Genomic DNA, 17,434 nt, shown 5'->3' with positions numbered 1-17,434 from the left:
AATGTTGAATCTGTGAAGTGTCCCCACCCTTCATGTTTAAGCCTTGAAGCGTGAAGCACCCACACCAGGATAAAGATGTTTCCCTTTTAGAATATGCTTTGTAATACGAGAAAGTGGGTGAATGGACACTTAAAATTGATGTGCCTAACTTGGGAAATATATGGCACCCTCTTATTTATTGGAACAACTCTTCTGGAATTGTAGAATGTTTTCCATCAATTGAAGTCATTAAGGTGATAATTTTTTCTTGTATGTGTTGTGGTTCAGGTAAAACATACATACTTCATGCGCAGGAGTTACGGCCTGTTACGCAAGAGAGTAGACTAAATCCCTTTAACACTTCTTTCTAGTTTTAATCAGTAGACCTGTGAATAATGCAACCGACTCTTACAGAACAGTTGAATTTTTTTGCACCAGCTGGTTTCTTCCTCTCAGTAAAGAGATACCTCTGACCTTGAAGAGTGGAAGGTTGAATAATTTTATCTTTCTTACCTGGGGTGTGCTGTTGGCTGAGCACAGCTCTTTTCCATTATTGCCTTAATGCTTATTTTTTTTTTTACCTCTTTGAAGCTTATTCTCAGCCAGTGGATAACCATATCACTTCATCTGCCTACTTGGGACAATCCTTGCCCCCAGCATCACCAGGCCGATATTCACCCATTCCCAAGGGAATGCTTGGAGATGATGAGATTACCAGGTAAGGAATGACCAAAGCTACATGGGACATTAATTAACCAGGGAAGCTCATAGGATGTGTTTGTGGGCACAATAGTAGTGAATTCTATATTTTATTTCAATATATAAATGGAAATGATTAGTTTCTTAACACTTGTAAACATTGGTGTGATGAGAAAACTAGGTATATTTATCTACACACGCACAATTTAGCAGTCCAGGAAGAGTATTAAAATCAGAATGCCCTGCCAAAGTGCTCCATGAGTTCACTAAGCTTTTTGTGATGGTAATACGAGCAGACTAGACGTTATTTCTTGCTTTAAAGCCAGCAATCCTTCCCCCCTCACCCCCACCACAGGCAAGGGTTGGTTTGATGGATTAGTATATCCAGAAAGGCTAGAGATCTCTTAATGCTTTCTTGTTAGAAGACCATTAATTCCTTCTGTTGAGTAGCTTGCATTAATCTTTTGTTCATCATCACTGATAAAGGGGAGCTCTTGTAATTTTGTTATCTTTCTGTTCTGCAAGTATAGGGATGTTCTACTGCTTATTCAGAATGTTGTCGCTGAATTCTGTCACAGCATCATCTGATACAGATGTTACTCACTTTGAGACAGGGTCCACCCAGGCTTGAAGTATACATAATATAATAAATTGGAGAATTTATTGTAGCGTACTGGAAAGTGGAAGAGATTCATATATGTCTTTGTAGTTATTTTTAACCTAGGGTTGGGTGGACATGTAAGCCAAAGTGATTCTGTCCTGTTGATAGCATTACTGAACTTAGGGTTTTATAGCTTTCCTTTAAAACTACTGTAAAATGAGATTTTTAGGTTTCTCATGAAACACAAGGGTTATTCAGATAAGGTTTGAGGTGATTTTCCTTAGATTACCTTCCCATCTTCTGCTCCCTGCATCCCAAAAAGAGGTTTAGAAATTTTGAGTAGTATTTTAAAAGATACTGTGTATTTATGTTCTTTAAGTGCAGCTTTTTTGTTCATGTATTAGTGTGGTGCAGAGCAATATACAGAGGTTTTCACAATGTCATTTATTTGTAACTAAAGAGTACTCTGAAAGGATGAATATAATAGTTGATAGCAGGTGAAATTTAAGAATTTCACACTAAGTTGCTTTAAGAGCTAGTGCAAAAATTGAGTTATTTCTAAAGATCTAGGTGATGCTTCTTGTTCTGTAAAATGCAGTTGCTTAGTTTATTCTGTAGATTAATAGTTAATGTTGCCAAATAAGAGTGTCCATTAAATTGTTCTTTAGTGCTCTCTAGTGATTTTTCAACTGCAGTGCACAATTGCTGTGCTTTATTAGAAATGTCTGCTTCTGAAATAATTTCTCCTTTTCTTGTATTGGCTCAAGCAGCAGATGAGTAGATTTTTGGAAAGTGTGTTTCTGCATTAAAAGTTGACTGGCCTTAAACTTGATCAGTATATTTTTCCTTCCTCTCCTCACCCAAGCCAAGAGGGCCTCCTATAAAAATAACATAATAACTTGGTTTAGATTTCACTTTTTCAATTGCAGCTGCTGCAAATAAATTGCAAATGTAGTTGAGATTTACTGTAAATTCTGATTTTTTTTAAAGGATTTATGCATTCTTCTTGAATTGTTGTTTGCGATATTTATTGCTTGAAATTAAAGCAGTAAGGACATATTTTTCATTATTGATGTTTCCCATTAGAATTTGTTCTTTTAAGTTTCAGAAAAGGAAAATAGTATTTTGTTGCTTGCTGTTACCATTAGCTAGGATGAGCTATACTGAGGCTCTTGAACAATATGGAAAGCGTTAAGTAAAGACATTTAGCACTGCATAGGATTGTATCATAATAGGAATTTAGAATACATACATAGTAATGAATTGTTCATTTCACCTAACAACAAGCAGAATTGAAAGCACACAAATAATAGAAGCTGTTATTTGAAAGTCTTAAGTTATTGGGGGGAGCATTGGGGGTGGGACACACAACATTGTTGCCTTTAGAAATGTAGAACTTCTGATACCTAAGTTTTCAACACTACATCTCTCAGGAGACTTAGCTTTTCTAATTTTTTATTCGACGTTTACTCGTGGCTAGTGACCAAAATTTCATATTCTCTTCTTTCATTCAGGGAGCCTAGAAAGGTCGTCCTGCATCGAGGATCAACAGGTCTTGGTTTCAACATTGTTGGAGGAGAAGATGGAGAAGGAATTTTCATCTCTTTCATACTCGCAGGAGGGCCAGCTGACCTGAGTGGAGAGCTCAGGAAAGGAGATCGTATAATTTCTGTAGGCATCCTTGCTTCTTTTATTTAAACAACAACAAGACTTCTCACTTCCCCGGATATTAAAGGCAGTTAATATTATTTATATGCAAGGAATAACGTTAACTGAGTTGAATTTGAGACAATGGAAGGGATACCAATATACTTCCAGAGTATCTTTGAGGACTTTAGTCTGCCTCAGTTTCTCATCTGTAACCTTATTAAAATAGCATTTTCCTATCAGAGAAACTGAATTTTTCAGTGAAGATATTAATTTATCTTAGTCTGGTAGCTGAGGGGTGTGTGTGTCTAAATTGAAAGAATTCAGGCTTCAGAAATAAGTCCTCAAATGAGATGGAGGCACTTGGCAGTAGTGTCTAAGATTTGGTGCTTTACTTCCTGGAGTAACTACTAAACTTGCTATTAGTCTTGAACAGATCCACCTCATACCTTTCTGAGGGCTTTACTATATTAGTACTGAAGGTCATAAAGATTTTGTGTTTTTCTTTGTGAAATGACTTAATTGGTGCAGAATTGTTTCTTTGGACATTCGCATTGTAATTTGGTAGTTATTTCAGAGGAAGAAATACTTTTGGCTCTGCTGTTATTAAAATGCTGATATTAAAGTCCACCTTTAGTTTGAACTATGAAAAATTCTTTTGGTGTAAAATGTGACACACATTTCAGCTTCATTTTTTTTCTGACACTATTTTTAAAGCTGCATTGAAAACAAGGTTAGAATTTTGTGGAGGGTGTGGTCTTGCACTGGATGTTAAACATAGTGGTCTGTGGGCACACTTTGCCTTAGGAGGTCCCTGAAGCCATGTTGTAGAAAGGGGAGGTCAACCATTACAGAAAACAGTGATGTCGGTGTCTCCTTAAAAAAAATTGAAAAAAATAGCTCTTAAGAAAGTTGACCTAGTGAATATGAATTCACTAAGTAATATGCTGTGATGATTGTAGGATTTCTTAAGAGTATATGTGAGACGGGATTTATTGACTTTGTGTTTCAGTGAGGATCAGTAATCTTTGTATTAACTAGCTGGTAGCGTTAGAAACAGGGGAAACTTACATGGCCTGAAAACTGTGTTCTGAGATGATAAACACAAATGTTTATTTAGATGAAGAACCTTTTTGTATTACTTGTAGGTAAATGGAGTAGATCTAAAAGCAGCAACCCACGAGCAGGCAGCAGCCGCCCTGAAGAATGCAGGCCAAGCAGTAACTATAGTAGCTCAGTACCGTCCAGAAGGTAAGGATTGCTTTATACAGTTAGAATTTGGTAGAAATGTCACACTGTTGCTTTTGTGTTTCACAGTTGTCTTCACCCTTTAATATGGTGGTTTTATTTTCCTTAGTACTTGGAGAATAAAAGATCTGATTCCTTCTCTGTTGTGTTGATTCAGATAACCTAAGGAGACCATCAGGTTTTGATTCCTCTGTTTTATACTGAGTGGGTATTTCTGTTTGTCCAGCATTTTCTTCTGGTCTAGATTAGGCTCCGGCTGATACTGATTAAACATCCTTGTGTGTTTTTCAGAAACCAAATAATATTGCCTCATCACTATAAACACATTTGTCCTCCTATATTTCTACAGCACATTTTGAATGCCTTTGTCTATTTGAGGCTTTAAAAAATTAATAGTATAAAATTATATGCTTACCTGGACTCTGTAAACCCAAATATTACTGTTTATATATATAACAAGACAATTTTGATCTCTTACTATGATGATCAGCAGCTTTCTCCAGCTTTGCTAAACTGGAAGACCCATCACTAAATCTTCCTTGCAGTGACTTGTCTGCTTAAACTGTTCATTCAAGAGTACTGACAAGGGGTAAGTGCAGGTGTTTATCGGGTCTGGACATCTAGCAGGACTGTTACCTTTATCTGAAATTTTTCAGTAACTGATTGCAGCACGCTTTTTTTCATTCTTTATTTCTTCTCTTCTGTCTTGTTTTTCTTACCCTGTCCTCCCCAAGCCTTTGAAATGTTAGCTTTTGCATTCCCTTTGCCTCCCCCTTCACCTACATCAACATCAGAGATCTCCTCTGACCCAGGAACTCTGTTGGCAATAAGGCCAAGTGATTGATTTGTGACTAGTTCATGGTCAAACCCTTGCAGTGCAGCCCTTGTTGTCTGAGAGGGTGTGCATCCCATTCACATGTTGAATCTGTGCATTGCTCTGTTCCAGGGTTTGTTTTCTAGAAGTGCTCACTCTGAGACTGACTTTCAGTAAGAACAGTAGCGTCAGCATTGGTTCTGGAATATTTGCTTTGGCTTTGTGTCAGAATTGTCAAATATTTTCATTGACGCACATTTGGCCTGTTGAGCTCTTCAGTGCTGTGACCGGTGGGTCAAAATGTTACATCTTCTTGTTCCCTGAGTAGGGATCCCTCACCTTTGTGAGAAATAAAAACTTGTGCTTTTAGTTGCCCATGACTTGTCCTCTTTGGCATGTGGCCTCTTTTTTGGTCAGAGAGGACATTCTTGGTCACTATTTCTTCTGCCAGGAAAAATATATTGAGATGTGGCCCCTAGTAGCAGAACATATGTTTCTCTGGTAGAATATATCCCAGGGCACACGGACTTTTGTTTCCTTGCCAAAGAATGTATCCAGACTTCATGCAAAAGCAGCAGTTTTTCAGTCCCTTCTTTCTGGGGTTCAGGCTTTAAAAAGAAAAGAATCCCTTCATACTGTGAAAGCTGGAATTTTCCTTTTACAACAAGATAACTAAGCCTTTTGGGTGGTTCCTGCTCCTTCCTGCATTGGAGATAACAGCTTTTTTCATTACTGCTTGTCCAAGCAGATAACTTATTGTCCTGAAACCTATCAAGATGCTTGACTGACTGATGGGATTTTGAATCATTGCACAAGAGGTTTGCCCAGAGCGACATAAGCTGCCTCTTACAAATTTCTCAACGACTGTCACTTGTAGACTTCAAACCTAGAGTTGTGCTCTTTCCTTCGTGACTACTGAAGCATTGAGAAGACGACTGTGTGCAGTCGAGCTGCATTGAGAGAGCAGTTCTCAAAGGTTTATAGGGCCTATTTGAGAGGATGCACATGGGAGATGTTGAATTATTCTAGATTATGGACAGACATCTGACATATTATTCAAAGAAAGGATTTGTTTGTTGTTGTTTTTTTGTTTTAAGATGTTTGAGCTGCATGACTGTTTTTCTTTGTGAAATAGTCCTTAAAATCTCTAGTTGGAGTGAAGCTATTTTAAAGCATGTTAGGGAATACTCTACCCTTTGGAAGTGGGCCATGAAAGAACCATGTAAGCAGGAGATGAAGATCCACTGTAATTTGGAGGCGAAGTGTGAATTGACACATGGTTAACCTACCTCAGAGACCTCTAGTTACTAATGTTTGACTTTGTTTGACATCTCTGCTTACCTTTTTCATACTTCTTGTGACACGAGGTTGAACAGAACCTCCATTCTTCCAGCTGTCAGCTTCTTTCAGGTCTGATGTGGGAGGTAAATTTGATCAGACACTCACTGTTCATATCTTAGAGATTAGCAAAGAGAATATATCCTTAAAGGTCACTCTTTGTTTATTATCATAGGAAGGCAGCCTGAGATTTAACTTTCTAAATAGAAAATATCATCCATGTCATTGAGTGCGCTAGATAAAAGTGCATATGTTCTTTGATCATCCTCACATTTCCTAAATTATAGCTGTGGATGATCTTCTTTTCCACCTCGATGCATTTGAGTTGCAAATTCTATAAATATACATATATATATATATTTGTATAATTATCTTTACATGCATATAATTATCTTTTCTGTTTATGCCGTTCAAAAAAGGTTAAGATTTAAAATGAAGAGTTCATAAAATTATTGTTTCTCAAATGCCTTCATAAAGATTAAGAGCTTCTGTTATAACTGCTTGTATTGCATATGTATTTCATTTATATTTTCAAATCCGGCCCGATTTTGTAAAAGATACTGACAGCTGGGACAGATCAAGGAGATTCTAGACATCCATCAGGGCTCGTTATAACTGAGTAAATAGATTGAGTATGATAGGAGCATTTGGAAGACACTTGGGACCAGGTCACTTCACTGCCTGTAATTGTATGTGACACTTTGTATGTTCATAGATGTGGTGGGGAATACTAATTTATGTTTTTACATCCTATCACATTAGTTCTATTAGAAATTCCCCATTTGTCTTTCTCTTCGGATTCCTGGAAAAGAGGATTTTTGCAAGCAGTTCTCTCATAGAAAAGCCTGAGTAGGATGTGGAAAAATTAATTGTTGGAAAAGCTCTATCCTAGAAAGTGTTGCGTTTTCCCTCTTTCTCCAAATCCAGTTAGCCAGCGTGGTTTATCAGATACTAATTACTGGACTTGGGTTAGGCTAATATGGCTGAATGATACTGCTTTTATTATATTTGGGCTCAAGTTACATAACTACTGGCTTCTGTTCACTTAAATCTCAGAAATGTTCCTTGGTTATAGAATTGGGTGAAAACAGATGTAACCTCATCCCTAAAAATATACTTCTGGGCGTTCATTTAGTTTCCAGCAGGGTTCAGCGAATCAGAGGGATGCCTTACAAAATTTCCTATTGTACTGAACCGAATTTCAGTAATTTAGCAGCACTCTTTGGGGTAGCTAAAAGCCAAATGGGAAAGTGAAGGTATTTTCCACTTTACAAAAGTGACTCGTGCATCAGGCACCACTTCTGTGCTACCACAACTGAAGTCAATTGACTTCTGCTTTCTCCCTGTGGATTTTGTGCTTTATCTTGCAACTTTCCTAGGAGCCGTCATCAACTGTGGAGTCACCTCTTGGGTGGTATTTGTATGTACGTGTGTAGTACATACACAGACACGTGTATGTACACAAAATCTCCCTGGTTGCAGAGGTCGCTGGGTTTGAACCTGCTGGAGCTGGATGCTGCAGAGTTGGGGTCCATGATAGAACAACAGAAGTTTGGGAAGTAGGATTTACCGTGTAGAAGTGAGTGTGGGGGGAAAGTCAGGACGTCGATCTCGTTTTCCTCTTTATTTGGAAGCTTTTCCCTATTCCCCTACTTGTACCGCAAATTTTTATCTCCTTTCAAGACAGTGTTCGTGAATAAAAAGGGATTTTGCTTTACCGTGAGTTCACTAGAAACAAAGTACCTGTTGCAGTTTCAAATAAAGTGATGTTGCTCCAGTATACCAAAACATTTTGATGAGCCATTTTCATTTTCTTGTTGCTCCCTGGTGCTGCAGAGACACCTTAGCGCCACACTCTTGTCTCCTTTCTTTGGCCTCTCTACACGTATAGGCTGACAAGGAAAAAACGTGATACTAGTGTGGCAGAATGAGAGGAAGCCCTAAGCAACCTGGATATATGTGCATCTCCTGGGAGTGGGCATTCAGAGATGGTCAGAACTGTGCTTGTGCTCTGTGTCAGGAATACAGAAACACAGGTCTCCGTGCTTGAAGGGGATGTAGTGAGGAGAGGAGCAGCAAGGGGGAAGCACAGACTGTCCCGAGGTTACACTGCCCTCATTTCACAGTGACATTTCTGTTCTTGTGTCCATTCAAATTAAAAGGTCATCTGAAACATTCTTAATGTGTTTTGAGGACGTGATAATAAGTGTTACTGCAGAATTCATTTCTGAAAGGTTATCCTGCTATTCTGAAAAGCTGTGAGGTGCCAGTAGGCTACTGTAACTGTATTATAGCTTGAGTGCATTTAAATCTTTAATAACAGGATAAATAGCTGAAGAAAAACATTAAAAATATGAAAATATCTTTGCTTGAAATTGGATAGAAAATAATCTTGTGGCTTTGATGTTTTTAATTTCTCAAGGATCTACCTGAGGTACAAAAAACCCCAAATAATCATAATTTTAACTAGTACAGCAGTCTTTTATTTTCATAAGAGTTATCAGCTGCATGTTATTTAGAATTTAGAATCCACTTGGTGTCTCTTTGTAATTCATCTGGTCAAGTCTATCTCTATATATTCACTTATTTTTCTGAAAGAGTAGTAAAATGGTTGTGTGATCAGATTAGCTCTGTGTTTTCTTAGGTAATTGAGTGGATCAGTGTAAGATTAGGAGAAGGTGGAGCCAAAACTTCAAGAGATTTTAAGGTATTTTTTATACAGCCTCTGCTTCTGTTTATATAGGTGGTTAACACACATTTTTCTTTCAACTTTATTAAAGGAAATAAATTATTCTCCATTGTAAAGTGTATTCAAGATTTGTAGTTCAATCAAGATACCTTATACTTTGGTAGCCAGATTTTAGGTAGATTTTCATGTATGCTTTGTGTTTTGAAGGAACATATTCATCTACAGAAAATAAGATCCAAGTATGACAGCTTTGCGTTTAAAACAAAAAAAAAAGAGGGGGAAAGAAGAGCTTTGTTAGAGCTTACCTTTCTGTGGCCGGTATTTGGTCAATTTTTCTTTTTGTGACACTTCATCCATGTACTGTTTTCTAGTGGAATTTAAAACACTGTAACTAGGCTCTGGAAAATAGTAGCACTTTAATGGTTGTAAGCTGAGATTATTTTATGAGCATTTGTATTGAATTATATTGTAGATCTTCTATTTGTGGAAGTCCGGCTGGAGTAGCTCGAAGCCAATAATGCTTTTACAAAACTTAGTTTTCAGTATTTGGTTTCTATCAAGAGGATGAGCTTCCCTCACTTCTTCCCTCACTTTCTAGCTGAGAACATGGATTGTCTTAACCAAAGGTGGTTTAAAGGCTGAGTACATCCCAATTTTGTAAAATGAAAAATTCTTTAAAATCTTAAATTTTTGTTTTTTTGAAAAAGGAAAGTTTACCCTGTTTTGAGGTATGTGGTCTCTGGTCTTCCAGACTTTTGTTCCTAGTTGTTTTTTACCACCTTCTACTCATTTGCAAGTAATCCAGATTAGTCAATTAACGTACCTTTAAAATTGAGCCCATTAAGATTAAAAGAAGGGTTCTACTATATATAGTCTAGATAGACACTATAAGGCGGCTTACACATTTTAATCCTTTAAAACCTTACTCCTGCTCTTTAATGTAATAAATAAAATAGTTTTTGTTGCGTTAAGAACAGTTCAGCCTTCAAGTTGTGACTGCGTGGTAAACCTTCAACAACATTTTTAGTGAATTCACCTCAGCAGTGACTGGACCTGGTCTCTTCCCAAGTTTTGCAGGCTCAGGGAGGAGTGCTTAACTAAATACAAATGCAGTTTTTCTAATCTGTTTTGAAATTTCGTGGCCTAGTCTTTCAAGCGATTAATGAGGTACAAGCTCATTACACATTGGAGCGCATGGAAACCACCAATAGCGTGTGAAATTCATTGTGGTCTCTCTCAGGTCATGTTAATATAAACCAACATGCACTGAGGCTAAGTAATATATGCTAAAAAATGGTGTTTTAATTGTGGCCCCATACGTTTTAATGGGTACCCTCTTTGCTAATGTTTTTGCGTGGTTGTTTTGAACATGCTGTACTTCACACCCTCCTGTACCAACTGAAATGTATACTACAGCCTCTAACAAGAAAAGATGTGCACATCATGAAGGGTACCTATGAATTTATCAGATACCAGTATAGTTAATCAAGGGATGGTAGTAGTACACAACTGGTACTCCTAAATATACCCACAGTCAGCTGCATGCTCTGGCAGTCCTGCCTCACAAGCTTAGAACTGGAAAGAAATGGGTGGTCAGTGCAAGGTCAGTGTGATGGTGGCCATCCACACTTACTACCAGGCTCCGTTTCTCAGTTCGTTTGGAGTCACCATGGAAAGGAAAACAGAGTGTTCTGGAAGTGGAGAAAATAATGTAAATCGTAGTTAAATAACATTGTCAACACAGGAGTCCTGGTTTGACAGATCCAATGGGTCCTGCTAGAGGAGGGCTTCGCACAGGCAGATGGGAAGAGGGAAGCAAGGGATGTAGTTTTTTTTTATTATTGAAGTGAACTTCTTCAGCTCTTTGTGGTTCATTATATGTAAGAATCTCTGCTTCTCAGTGCTGTGCTGCCATCTGTTCCCTGCATGCACATCCATGCTTCTGAGAGTTGCTTTTCCTTCTGTGCTGTTTGCTGAATTTTCCATCCCTTGTTGTGGTCTCTGATTTTATTTCTGTTAAAATAAACACTGACATTGAAAACATTCCATTTTTCTAGGTAGAGTCACTTTAGGAGCTTGGGAGCAGAGGAATCTTCCAGGATTTCCCAGTCTTCTCTCATCTCCCCTGCTCTCTGCCCCCTGCTCCTTTTTGTTCGTTGCTGTGCAATACATGCAGACATGGCATAGAACACATTTATTCTCATTTTGCACCATCTGCCTATCCAGTATAACTTTAAAGTTTAAACTTGAGCCCAGATGTATCCATCCAATGTTCTTAAAAAGTGATTATGCATAGACTGGAGTAGGCTTTGGTTTTTTTTTCTGTGGTGATGATGGGGTACTGTTGGATAAATGCCATGAATTGAAGCAGCAGATGCTTGTGCTTCCTCAAGCTCTATGTTATGATAGCAGGTACTGCTTCCCCCTGCCCTTCTCCCCTAAACTTATTGGGAACTTTGAGAAAATTGTAGTCAGGAAGAGATTCCGTTATTCTTCTGTTCTTATTTTATTGCGTTTCATGTTAGTCTTGGTGTCTGTTACCCTTTATTTGGCGTATGGCATCAGCAGCTTTCCTAAAATTCAGAACCTGAGAAGAGATCCTGAATCAAGTCCCATTCACTGCTGTTGCATTTAGATCAGGTTTCATATCCTGGTCAAACTCTTTACCTGAAAGGATTGAGGGCTTGTATTGTGTGGTTTTGGTTTGTATTTGGGCGGGGGGGGAGGAGGAGGGCTTTCTTGTAACCACCATAGTTCTTATTAAAATACTGGTTTAGAATTTCAGTGTTTTGATGGCTGTGGAAATTGCAAATGTATTTGTAGAAGGAGTTCCTATGACCAGCCTGCTCTGTTTGGGTTAAAGTCAGCTTGCTTTTTCATTAAAATAGCTTGTGTCCTTTCTGTTTGGTTACCTCAATCACATTTGACCAGGGACTGATCATATTCCTTCTCAGCCAAGCTCTTAATTTCCTCATAAAAAGGGCACTCTGCTTTCTTGGTTATCTTGTTCACTGTGCCTGTTCCAGCTCCAAGTTTCTGGAATGCTGAAGTGGCTGTTTTTTTTTTAATGTCTATATATATGTGCATTGTATGGCTTTTTCACACTTAGCCATATGGACACTTATTGTGCTGTTCACTGTGATTCCGGGGAAAAAGTATGATAAGTTTTGTCACACGCTACGTATGTAGTATTATGCATACCCCGTAAGAAAGAATGGAATTGGAAGGAAAACCATTCCTCTAGCATTTGGGAGAATTTAGTGATTATAAGTTTTGTGACATAGGTAATTTAAATATATGATGAAATTCTGTAAACACTGAAAATACCAGAGGATGGGAGAGAACTTGAAGGAAAGGTATCACTCTCTGCTTGCCTACTTCTGTCCCTAAATAGCTGCTTTCTTGTCAGTGTGAGAGACAAGTGATAACCTCAGATCCTGCTTTTGGTTTTATTCTTAAATGAAGTCTTCCATTAGTGTAAATTTGATGCTACTTCTCTGTAAATTGTTTGAGGGTTTGGTTTTCTGTGTGTTTAAGTAGTAGTGAGGTATTACTGCAGGGACTGATGAAAAACACAGAGGTGTGTAGGTAGCTTTTGGTGCTCTGTAATCAAATAAAATTGCGTTTTGTGTGGGTCACATTTGGTACACGTGCATCTCGGAAATGAGTCTCCAGTCCTGCTGCCAGCTGTTGGCTCTTTGTTCCCCTCTTGTAGAGCACGTGAGATGGAGCAGCTGTGGGCAGGATCCTGACTGCTGGCCTGCAACTGCTTGTCTGTGGCTCATAAACTACCAGATGGCATCAGTGTTCTTTAGCTTAGTAAGAGACTGAAGGTGCTAAAGACAGTTGATTGATATCCAAATCTTCCTAATCAGAGAGAGAGAGAAATATAACCACTCCTAGACAGATCAGCAGAGCTCACGCTTCGCTTTTTAATACTGGAAGTTGAACCACGCTTAATTAGTCGAGAGGGGATGGGTGCTGATCCTTTGGCTTCCAAACAAGCACTGCTTTTCTGATGCTGTGAAAAGTCCTGCTGTTTTCTTATTTTCTGTTTCCAGCATTAGTTTCAATACCACTGTATCTAATACCAAGCTTTTTTTCTTTAAAAACCAACATTCTGTCTACTTTTCAGCTCCGAACCCAATGATTTTGAGATTTCTTTCCATCCTATTCCTCCAAAAACTTCCTGTAAGAGGAATATAACTCAAATTTTAGCTTTCTCTATATCGAAGGAGCTCATCAGATTCCATCTGTATGGAGTGTTTAAGCTTTTCCTAAATAGGACATCTCTTGGCACTCCTTCTTTTTGAATATAGAGCCTTTTTGGTCCCAGCCCTTTAGTTTCCTTTATTGCTTTACTGGTATCTAAGACGGGAATTTTTTCTAAGTAGAAATTCTTCTTCTTCTTACTCCTGCAAATGTCCCTGTTGCTCTTTCAGCACTTTTTGCCCAGGAGTACTGATAAACTAAATTGCTGTTTTCTCTTATTCCTCTGAGGTTACCATCCTGTCATCTTAAATTCTTTTGCTATTAGTGGTGGAAATAAATGGTTTTGTTTCTCTTGTCAAACAACCTCATCAGTCTGATTTAGTGCTGGGAAATTATTTGATCTAGAATTTATTTATAAAAAGGCACTTGATGCTGTTTTAAAAACTAAGATGCTGTCTTGAAAACTGCTGGCTTTTGGGTTTAAAGGACAAAAGTCAGGGTTATTTAAGAGACTGTTCATGTTGTCGTAATCTGGATGTGGTTAATTATAATTAATATTGCTGGAGCATCAGATTTATAGTAACCTTGATTAATCAAGCAATACACCAGAGACTGATTCACAGAATCTTCTGTAACTTAATACTTTTTTACCTCTCTGGTTATTCCGTAAGCCTTGGTGCTGTCTGAGTGTGTCAGGAGAAAGTGCAGCAGAGCACAATATGATGAATCGTTCATGGTATTTAGATGACTGAAGGAACCTTAGAGTTTTTGAGAGGATTTTTGCAGTTCAGAGCCCTCCCTGTCAGTCCCGCATTTCCGGGTGACTGTGCAGGTGCAGCCGGGCCCAGCAGCGTGTCGGGGTCCCACGGCTCCCGTGTCCCGGGGTTATCGTCCGGCACCATGTGAACTGCTGGCCAGGGTGGCGGCTGCAGAACTGTCTTGTAACTGGGAGCGTTTTACAAGTGCATCTGTTGATCCCGAAGTCCAAACTATTCCACTGAAGGGAAAACTTAGTTGTTTTGAGTTGTTGTATGCCAACAGTATGTAAGTACCTCGCTTCAGGAGATCTTTGTTCTCAGGAGCCTATTGCTATTTTACTGTCTGCCTTTGTAGCTAAAAACAACTGCATTTAGCTTACTTTTATTAGTACACAGTGCTGCTTAAGAACACAATCCCTTTTTCCAGGATTAACATTGTACATAATTCCGTAGCAGTGGTTGGAATCTCTAATGCTGTTTGCAAGTGGATTGACATTCATGTCAGAATTCTGGATTGTGGTTTTTGTCCTTTCCTGAGCTCCCATGGGAACATCGTCTTATCCAGAAAATGTTTTGTATATTTTCCACCTTATAGTGCTAAATTCTTCATCTAATTCAAGTCTGGTAATTTTAAAATATCTGTTCAATATTGGGTTTTTTCAGACACTTTTCATTTCACATTTCTTAACATTATAGTTCTTAATTATAAAGATATGTGTTTCAGATGCATGTTCTGAGAGGCTTTTTTGTCATGTGTTAAAACTTAATCTGTATCAGTCTTTTTATTAGTATAAAATGATAATTGTTAGTAGAAATGCTTGTTTTAATTAGAAAAAAAGAGTTACTGTGGGCTATAGATTAAGACCATTAAATTTTTAAGTATAATGGCTATTTGCTTCAGTTTATTTGCTTTGCTAAATCTCAGTTATTTCAAATTTTGTTTCAGTTAATATTGATAAACATTAAACCTTGCATAGCTTTTAATTACCAAACACAGTACTTAAATGTTGTGGTTTGAGAGTTTTTTTTCCTTGTATTAAAAAAGCTGTAACAAATGGTTATTCTCTGAGGTTTTCAGTCGTTTATGAGAAGTTTAATGGCTGAAGTTTAGGGTAAATTAATTGTAATGCCTCCCTTTCTTACAGAGTATAGTCGGTTTGAAGCTAAAATTCATGATTTACGGGAACAGATGATGAACAGTAGCATTAGTTCAGGATCAGGATCTTTGCGAACCAGCCAGAAGAGATCCCTCTATGTCAGGTAATCATCTTTTTCACAGTATTGCTGGTGCGTTTCTGTAGACCTGGTATTTGTGTTTGGTTTTTTCTAAAATTATTTACTCATTATTGAATGTAACAAATTGACGTTTATATGCAAAGCCTATTAAAAATAAAGCTTAATTTAGATTGATTAATGTAATATAGCTGAAAAAGTACTAGCCCTGAGAACCCTGTATGAACTTTGAAGAGTGGTGCTGTTGCTTGCTTTTTGTCCTGCCTCCGAGATGGTAATCCTTCAGCAGAAACATAGATTTGTTTATTAAGTCAGCGTATGTGAAGTCTTAACAACTTCAGTTTGTTTAGTGGCAGCAGTCCTTGTGTTCTCCCTTGTTCAGTTCTTGAGTTCAAATTTATAGTCTCCTTTTACTTAAGCTTTGACAGATTCCCCTCCTATTTCCTTCAGCTTACTTTAGTCGCATTCTCAGCTCGTATTAAGAAATCTCGTTTCTGTATCCGGTAGCATTTTGTTATAGAATATTTTCCATGGTAACCAAGAGAGCAAATGCATCAAAGCAAATGAGCCGAATATTCTTCATTAATTTATTTATAGAGAATTAAACAGAAAGGAGGCTAAAAGGATGTGGAAATAGAGCATGAAGGAGTTATTCAAAATATGTGGTTTCACTGGGCAGCTGTGGCAAGGTGCAGCTCATGAAGGTGACCGCTGAGTCCTGCATCAGTTAACATAGGCTAATAGACTATTTCTGAAGGCTTTGAAACAAATGTAGCAAATCACTTGTACAGGGCTTCTGTTTAGATTGACTGTCTCTTTGGACCTATTACTTTAGTAGCTTTATCTGGATTCTGGTTTTGCAAAGCTGATCTTGTTGGTTCAGTGTGGTTTGTTTTTTGGTTTTAGGTGGTTTGGAGTTTTTTTGTTATTTTTTTTTTTTTCCCTTAAGTGTTTTAAGGGCATCAAAATTTAAATCTCTAAGGATAAATACTTTAAATACTAAGGATAAGTGCTTGATACCGCAGTTATCCATGTCTTAGAATTTTATACGTGAAGGTGGACATGTGGATATTATGATGAGATTGTCTTCCTTTCCATAATCCCAAGATTCATTGCTTTAGCCCTCATCATATAACTAAATGCTTTTATTTTGCTTGGTTAGCTATAGCCTGATTAGGCTCTAAACCTCTTATGCTTATGTTCACACGTTGGTCTGATTTTTTTAATCCACTGACAAATATTTTGTTTGGGTAGTTTTTATTCCACTGGTGGAAGTTGTGATCAGTAAATGATTGAGGTTGAGCTCCTGACTTTGCCAGCTGCTGCAGAAAATACCGTCTTTGGGTTGTTGGCAGAAGCCTCGTGGAGACTGATGGTTCACTCTCCAAGAAAGGTTTTTGAGACTTGATAGTCAGCTTTGTCAGAAGTCAGAACAAAAATCTAAAATTCAAAAATTCTTCAGGAAAAGTGCTTTTCCACCCACACGTCCTAACAGAGGGTGCTGCTGGGGCGGCTGAGATCTGCTCCTGTCAGCACACCAAAAGATGTCGAAGACTGGTAGGCAACTTGATATTCACAGGATGGGTTCACATCTGTTCTGTCTGGTTTGTGATTTAATTTTGACCTCACTGAAGTAAGTTTTATGAATCTTTTCACATATTGCTAGATACTGACAGAACATGTTAAGTTATCCGGCTTATCTCTTATAATAAGTCACTGTGGTATGATCATTCTGTACTTCCAAATGTACCAATTCAAAGCCAGTTTTAGCAACTGAAGTTAGCTTTTTTCTGTAATATTTGGGTTTGCATATGCCTTAAAGGATTACAATTATATAATGTAATGCTGATTTGAATGGTAAAACCAACAGTAAAATGTTGTAGAAAACATATCGACTAAAAATACTCTAAAAATAATCATCTCTGATTTTGTTATTTTGTTACTATGATTTTGAGAAGTTACCAGATACATCATTGTGTCCCTGTCACTGAAACTTGATTTCTTTATGAATAGTCTGCCTGTAAACAGTATTTTGGGGATATTGTGTAATGTTAAGGAAAAGACAATTGTGTTTGCCTGAAATTGCAATTTGAAGTAAAATGGTATATTTTTCTTAATTGTGTGTCTATCAGTATATGCTGAATAGCAGTATAACAAACAGTCTTTGGAGGGCAATACGAATATAGCAGTGCAGCAGCACCTAACTCTTCATTTGC

The 17,434-nt window shown here is 37.8% G+C and overlaps 1 protein-coding gene across 18 annotated transcripts in view; it reads left to right on the top strand.

Moving 5' to 3' along the window:
- The window catches only part of DLG1 (discs large MAGUK scaffold protein 1), a 151,624-nt gene that overhangs the window by 108,429 nt on the left and 25,761 nt on the right, over window positions 1-17,434 (top strand). For all 18 annotated transcript variants that reach the window (XM_071812544.1, XM_071812543.1, XM_071812542.1 and 15 more), the window contains 4 exons: window positions 571-697; window positions 2,794-2,950; window positions 4,075-4,177; window positions 15,131-15,245. In XM_071812544.1, the coding sequence (XP_071668645.1) occupies window positions 571-697; window positions 2,794-2,950; window positions 4,075-4,177; window positions 15,131-15,245 (502 nt within the window). The remainder of the gene's footprint in view (window positions 1-570; window positions 698-2,793; window positions 2,951-4,074; window positions 4,178-15,130; window positions 15,246-17,434) is intronic.

The sequence above is a fragment of the Patagioenas fasciata genome, chromosome 9, assembly GCF_037038585.1.
Source record: "Patagioenas fasciata isolate bPatFas1 chromosome 9, bPatFas1.hap1, whole genome shotgun sequence".
In the NCBI taxonomy this organism is placed as follows: domain Eukaryota; kingdom Metazoa; phylum Chordata; class Aves; order Columbiformes; family Columbidae; genus Patagioenas; species Patagioenas fasciata.
Note: the sequence above shows the minus strand (reverse complement) of the source record. Positions and strands in the feature narration are given on the sequence as shown.